At 47.7% G+C, this 7,500-nt stretch overlaps 1 protein-coding gene across 1 annotated transcript in view; it reads left to right on the top strand.

The window, feature by feature from the left end:
• The window catches only part of znf827 (zinc finger protein 827), a 56,753-nt gene that overhangs the window by 13,969 nt on the left and 35,284 nt on the right, over positions 1-7,500 (top strand). Inside the window, exons 2-4 of the mRNA XM_030788199.1 lie at positions 728-1,963; positions 4,117-4,289; positions 5,341-5,827. Of these exons, the coding sequence (XP_030644059.1) occupies positions 728-1,963; positions 4,117-4,289; positions 5,341-5,827 (1,896 nt within the window). The remainder of the gene's footprint in view (positions 1-727; positions 1,964-4,116; positions 4,290-5,340; positions 5,828-7,500) is intronic.

Raw genomic sequence — 7,500 nt, forward strand, 5'->3', positions numbered from 1 at the left:
TAGCCTCCCAGAAGGGCCTGTCTCCATGGTAACCCTTTTACTAGCCTCCTTTAGACCCTGGGAAGAAAAAATAAATATGTTTAAAAAAAGAATGGAGTGCGAGTTGTTGTTGCCTCTGCTGTATGCGGCTGGTGGAGGGGAAACCTCACACTCGTGCAAGGAGGGCTTTTCACATTCCATTGTCTGTGTGTGGGTTTTTACTTTCGGTAAATTCTGAATTCACATATATTCTGTGGTCCCTAAAATGGCGAACAAACCAGGGTCATCTGGAGAGTCGTTAAAATACACACAGATAAATTCCATTACACACACACAGTGTACCCACTTAGAGTGGACTCTTTGATCCACAGTGTGGATACTTTCATGAATAAACCGAGTGCGTTTCTAAATGAATTATGTAAAGCACAGCTGATTTGAAATAATTAAAATAATGCAAATCAGTCAAGCACAAGCTAAATATTTCTTTTCTGGGTTAATCTAATTTGTCTTGTCCTGTGATTATCATTTCAGCAAAAAATAGATTCTAGCTTATCAACAGTGATGTAGCCTAAGTGTACTTTGTTGACGTCACAGTTTTCCGGAAAAGGTCGTTTGTTCGTCTACCGGTCTTCCTGGAAAACAGAGCAAACACGTTCTCCACCCAGTGACAGCGCATCAGAACCTCATCATCTCTGTCACCATTTCCATTTAACTCAGCTTTTTCTGCTTCCCTCTTTTTCCCCTCCAGATGTGGACACGGTTGAGGAAGGAGGACCTGAATGCGGTTCCGTGGAGGGGGACAGCTGGTTTGGGAACACCTCCGACACCCCTTCCGAATCGTCCTATGGGGATGTGCAGGATGAGCTGCGGGTGTCCCCCGACGGACCTCGGCCGGACAACGACACCTCAGCCGAAAGCTCGCTGGGCTGCCCCACCCCCGTTCAGATCCTGGGGTTAGATGGCGGCGTCCTCTCCAGCCAGGACACCCTCTCCTCCGTCGTTTCCTCCTTGTATGGGGATCCCAACCAAACCCTCGGAAAACCGCTGAGCAGCAACCTGCGGCGCCTTCTGGAAGCCGGATCTTTGAAGTTGGAAGCGGGAGAGCTGATTGGACGAGGGGGCGGCAGGGGTACAGAGTCGCCCCCCGTTGGCCTGGCGCTGTCTCCGTCCTCCCATCATGCCCAGCAGCTGAGTGCCCTCGCCCGCAGACTGGCCAGTAGCAGCAACAACAGTGGAAACTCCGCCTCTGCTTCGCCGGCTTCTGTGTCGACCGTCAAACAAGAGCCTTGCGACCCATTCGGGCCCAGCAACGGCACTGGAAGCAGCGGGTTCGTTTGGGTCGGTGTTGCGGACAAATGGCCGCCGGCCGGTTGCTCGGCGCCCAGCGGCAGCAGTTTGTCTCCGGATTCGGCCATACAGAAGCTCAAAGCGGCGGCCAACGCTGTACTCCAGGACAAGAACGCCATCGCCTCCAACACCTCGGCGTCTTCTTCGTCATCTTCCTCCTCTTCGGTTACCTCCTCTTCATCCTCCCTGACGGCGCTGGGCGGCCGTACGGACGAGACGGTGCGATTTGATGCGTTCGCTTCGCCCTTCAGCCCACAGTCCGCCAGCTCTACGCTTGCTGCCCTCTCCAAGAAAGTATCCGAGAGGACGCAACAACAGCAACAACATCAGCAGCAGCAGCAGCAGCAACAGCAGCAGCAGCAGCAGCAGGCGGGAATGTCGGACCACCAGCCCCCGGCTGGATCTTTCCTCTCCCTGGTCTCCATAACCTCCTCTGCGGCCTTGCTCAAAGAAGTGGCAGCCCGGGCCGCGGGGAACCTCCTCGCCGACAAGAAAGAGCCGGCTTTGGTTCTGGGACCTTCCGAGGACGTCAAGCCGCTGCTGGACAGGAACCAGAAGGTTCCCACGCCCACTCAGACGATGGACCTGCTCTTACCGACTACCCCCAAGGGAAGGGCCAAGCCCGGCAGTCAAGCAGGTAACAGCCGGTCCATAGGAGCAGATGTTTGTTATCGGTTTGACTGGTTTAGACTGGGGTTAGCTATTTGCTTTGATTCTTTAGGGTATTATTTTACATAGGAAGTTAAGATTGCGATTGCAGCACGGCTTTGATGGTGGGGTAAAGGCCGATGTGTTTCACGTAATGTCGTCTCTTTATGAAACTGAAGTGTTTGTGATTGTGCACGCAAAAAGCATTTTAAGTTACAGTTCAGTAAAGTAGGAGAGCTTGCTGCTACACTCTTCACGATTGGATATATTACTGTTAGGGGAGATTTGAAGTGTTTCTTTGAATGTTGGAAAGAAGGCTGTATAAACTGCATATTTCAATGTCACCTGCACCTTTTCATTCTGAATAGGACTTAAGAGTTCTCTATCTTTACTCTCTCTCTTTCTTATTATCATTTCTTATTTGACTTCTTCAGGAGATAAATGGACACACATAAGTTGATTTACCGTAAAATCTTTGCTGTTTTGAATCATATCCTTGATCATATCATTAAAATGGGTATTGAAACTACTACAGCATGTAGCACATTGACTTGTCTGGGGTGCTCAGCTATGACTAGACAAGCACGTACAGGAAGGCAAGCTGAAAGAAATCTATCGAATACATCACCAACCGCGGTATCTGATTAATCATCTGTTCTCTAATCGTAAATGAATTCTGAATAATTCTGACTCCTTTGTTGAAATAATTCTGAATCCTTTATTAATGTATTAAGGAATACATTAAAATGTTAAAATGTTTTGTTTTGTTTTTTTTTTTATCTAAGAAGGGAAGGTAACTGAAACATTACTGTAGGTCTCTGTAGCTAATAATATTCTTTTAGAGGTCTGTTAACCATAGGCTCGTTATTGTTAAGTTTGGGGACTCAGTCCTGCCAGGAGGTTATGAGATGGCTGTGTAGGCTTGGCCTCAGCGTCTGGGAAAGGTCTGCTAGCTCTGTGGGTTTCCGCTGGAGATGCCGGCGCGATCCCGGTTGAGCTCCTCTCCCCTCGGATGTGCGGCCTGCCAAACGGAGGCCGACAGTTTGCGCTCCCCGCGGTCGGAGCGGGAGACCATCTCAGCAGATTCCTCCGGAATTTAGGTCAGATTCCAGGCCCTGCAGAAACATCAGAGTTTCCACTCAGCAGCATCCAGGCACAGAGTGAGCGGCGGGATGCACACGGGCATTCTGGAGCATTCCGGAGCATTCCGAATCGAAAAAGGCAGAGATTAACCATCGGAGCATAAGGGCTCCCAGGTTGGCTGAATTGGAAGTGATGGACCAGTCAAATGGACTCTGAAGAGGCAGAAACACAAGTTATGTCATATTCCACGCTCTGCGTTTTAAGCCTAGCTCCAGGTAGTGCAGTTGGTAAAACTTTATCGCACTGTGAAAAATGTTGACCCGCAGAGATGAGCTCTTGGTTGTTTTGTTTTTAAATAGTGTATTCTGTTTCACTTCTTTGGTCGCAGTCTGTCATCCTCCTGTATATTGTCTGTTTATTGTTGGTGAATGCTTTTCAGTGACAGTGATATTAAAACAATGCATTTACCTGATAGCTGGCCAACAACAACAACAAAAAAAAAAAAGACCAGCAAAACTGTGAAACCTGACAGCGGCTCATGCCTCTTCCTTCGATGCCAAAAGACCTTCAGTGTCTTTCTGCTCCACGAGCCGTTTCCACGGTGATCCCTTCGCCGAGAGAGAGAGCGAGAGAGAGAGACCCGGCCACAGATGGTGGTTTATTGTTGCAAATAGGCAGTCTCGAAGTTCTACACCGCGGGTCAATGAGTGCCGAAGCGCGGTAATTTCACCAAACACTGATTACCAGATGTTTTTCAAGGAACAAGCCCTGAATACTTATGAAACCATCCTGACAGCCCCTCGTAGAATTTGTAATGCAATCATGCCAGCTTCTAATAAGACCAATTAAGGGCTAATGGACAACGGATATGGAGCCAACAACAATAATCGGCTTACTAAAAACAACCTCGTACTTGGCTTGCTTTCGCGGAGAGCGTCTTAGGCATTGATCACTGTCATTAAATGTAACCGGTTTTCACCTTGGTCCGGCCGGGATGAGCCGCCGGCCGTTAGGGGATGGGTTTACGGGGCCTGTAACTTGTCGCCTGTTCTCTTTCAGGTTCTCCTGAGGACGGGGGCAAGCCGTTTCAGTGCCCCGTGTGCGGACTGGTGATCAAGAGGAAGAGCTACTGGAAGAGACACATGGTGATCCACACTGGCTTGAAAAGCCACCAGTGCCCCCTCTGTCCATTTCGCTGTGCCCGCAAAGACAATCTCAAGTCCCATATGAAGGTGAAACGGCCACTCTCTATTGGGAATTCTTTCACTTTCCACCAGAAACCAGGTCCCCAAAACAGTGATCAGGGCAACTCCAGCCCAAAAAATCGGTTAAACCCATCAAATGTGGTAGTGGGGCCAAGTTGCGAGGTTTTTGGTTGAAGTTTCCTCGTTGATGGTGGGGCTGTGATCACTGGGGTCTGACCAGTACCATATTTTTTTTTTAGAGGGGGAGGTTGTCTGGTACTGATTCTGATTTTGGGCTGTTTCGATCCACAAATATAGAATTAAAAAAAAAAATGTCAATGTTACAAATTGTAATTTATGAAAGTCGAGTATGAACACTACTTAAAATTACTTCAGAATAAATGAAGTCACTCTGGTGCATTTAGCAAATTAAACAAATGAAAAGAAAAAACGGGGATAAAAAAGAAAAAAAAAACAAAACTCAAGTCTTATAAATCAATCATATGCAATGCTAATTAATCAATGCTAATTAACTGCTCAAAGCCAAAACTCAGTCAATCTGTGCTTGTGAAAAATGATACATTGTCAGGCCCTAGTGATCATCACCAATGACTGAGGCTTCTAGTAACTAAGAGACATTGATGCGTGCTGTTATCATTTTGGCATTCACTGTTTCTCAGTCTGCGTTTACAAGGTCAATGGTCCAGAACTTATTTGCCATAGTGTAGCATTCAGACATATTAGTGACTTAATGAAGTGTGCTTTGGTCAGCAGATTAGCTAAGGTGTGCCAACAGCAGACTAAAACATTAAGGTTTTGGGCCAGTGGTCTTTGTTGGAACAGACTGAGGGGGAAAAAAAAAGAAAAAAAAACTTTTCAATAAGGCTTTGCTTGATAAAGCAAAAAAAAAAACCCAAAAAAAACTTTGATGTGCTGAAACCATGGATAGCTTTGATTGGCTAGCTAACAGCTGCCATTGTCCTTTTGTTTTTGAGTGGCATCCAACCAGACTGTAGCGTTCGGTTTGGTAAGAGAATTCTGACACCTGCTCTTTCTCTGCCATCTTCATCTTCACCTCTCCCCCACCCCGTGGTATCAGGTCCATCAGCACCAAGACCGAGGTGAGACGTTCCAGTGCGAGCTTTGCCCTTTCACCTCCTCACGTCACTTTAGCCTCAAACTGCACATGCGCTGCCACCAACATTTCCCCCGCACCGACATCAAGGTCAAGGACGAACCGACCACCGACACGGAGGAAGGGGAGACCTCGCTGATGGTGGACGGCGGTGGGGGTCAGGTCGCGGCCGCGGAATCTTCCACGTCTCCCGCTTTGGCCCAGTCCGACGGGCGGGTCGGGGCGTCTCCGGGCGAACCTTCCAACCACATCCACATCAAGGAGGAGCCCCAGGAGAGGGACGTGTCGGTCCTGTCGCCTTTCGGGGCGTGCCGGGAACGGCCCGGGAGCAGCGCCAGCTCTCTGGAACTGCCGGCCCTTAAGGGGAGTCCGCCCGGGCCGACGGCCGCCTCTCTCTTCAGCCCGGACATCACCACCAAGACGGCCACAGACCTTCTGATGAAGCTCTCAGGTAGGAGGCAAGCGTTTAAGTCACGGGATAATGGGATTATGGCATCAACTCTTTTTACAGATCTAATAGGCTCTGAGTTACGATGGTTCGTATCGTTTTAAACATCCCACGGGCCACAGAGAGGAAACAGAAGTTTCTCTCTCTAGCATTGGTGAAGTGGAACAGTTTCTTACGGTGATAAATCGAGATTCCTATCTCTTAGCTCTGCTGTTTTTGTAAAACCGTTTCAGTAGTGAGATGTCAGGACTTGAAATTTTCATAATTCTGCCAAGAGTGCGAGAGAGAGAGAGAGAGAATACTTTTGACTTCTTTTTCTAAGTTGTGTATTTTTTTTGTTTTGTTTTGTTTTTTTTTTTTTATGATCAGGTAGTTGTTGATATAGTGATGTTGACCTTAGTATGCAACTGCTGTCATACCTCCATCGTGTTAATGCAGGTCGCCTCTGAGTTTGCCACACAAAAAAAAACCCTGTTTAACAGTGTTGTGAAGAGGAAGATGAGTTGTCTTGGAGACGAGGGCTAGATTGATGCGAGAAAGCTGCCCACGGTTCACAGAGAAGGTCGCCAATAGGACCGTTGCTCCCTCACTTAATGCAGAGTAATTAGATTGAGATCTCGGAGCAGGAGAGCAAAAAAAAAAAAAAAAAAAAGGAAAAAAGAAAACCTTTGGAACATTAGATTAATTAAAAATTCATGCATAATTCATAATTAAAAAGGAATCCTTAATTGGAAATGATTAGCGCCCCTAGTGCCATCCCGTGACCCCCCCACCCCCACCCCCACCCCTTCCTCCTCTTGCTGGTTGCAAAGGGACTGTTCCAGCTTTAGTAAACTCTCCCTGGGTCTTGACGACACTTCAGTTTCACCGTTCGATGCTCTCCTGCACACACCCCATCCCCCCATTTCCCCCCCCTCCCCGGGGGTGCCCAAGCCACTTCACTCTCAGACTCCCAGTCAGGCTGGAACACATTCCCATAGGACCAGCAACAATTCCCAGCAATGTCAGCACAGTTGGGGGGGGGGGGGGGGGGTGAGTGACTGGCAGACATCTCTCTCAGAGGTGTCGTTCGTAGGACGGAGGGAGAATTTCAATGACGTTTTTTTTTTTTCGAGGGAGAAGGTGCAAGGTAAAAAACGGTGTTCAAATATAGACCTGTCCCCTTAGACAGGATGATTCGGACACAAGTTCGTTAAGCATGGAGAAGAGAAATTAGGGCTGTTTTTTTTTTTTTTCAGAAATACGGTTCACGTGTTGACAAAACCTTCCAGTTTTTTGTTTGTTTGTTTATTTATTTATTTATTTTGAGGAGTGTTTTTTTTGTCCTTCTGTTATTGGACCAAAGTAGGCACATTCCCTCTCTGAAAAACGAAAGTTGGGGAGAGAGAGAAGGACTGAAGGGAAAGGAGAGAGAGAGATAGAGAGAGAGAATGGTTTCCGTGTGGACAGAAAAAACTCAGACCATGTGATGACTGCTCAAACTGGGACATGTGTCTTCAGGGCACATTAAATGACACAACACCACTGTTACGACAGACAAGGTGACACGGGGTAGCCGACACTCTTAACACCGCCACACGGATGATAGTTCCTCGACTCCACTAAACCTATTCTTAGTCCTGACGCTTGACTCTTCCTTATGGACAATGAGGATGATTCTCTCATCTCCCTCAGAG

The sequence above is a fragment of the Chanos chanos genome, chromosome 11 (genome assembly GCF_902362185.1).
Source record: "Chanos chanos chromosome 11, fChaCha1.1, whole genome shotgun sequence".
NCBI classification, from domain to species: Eukaryota; Metazoa; Chordata; class Actinopteri; order Gonorynchiformes; family Chanidae; genus Chanos; species Chanos chanos.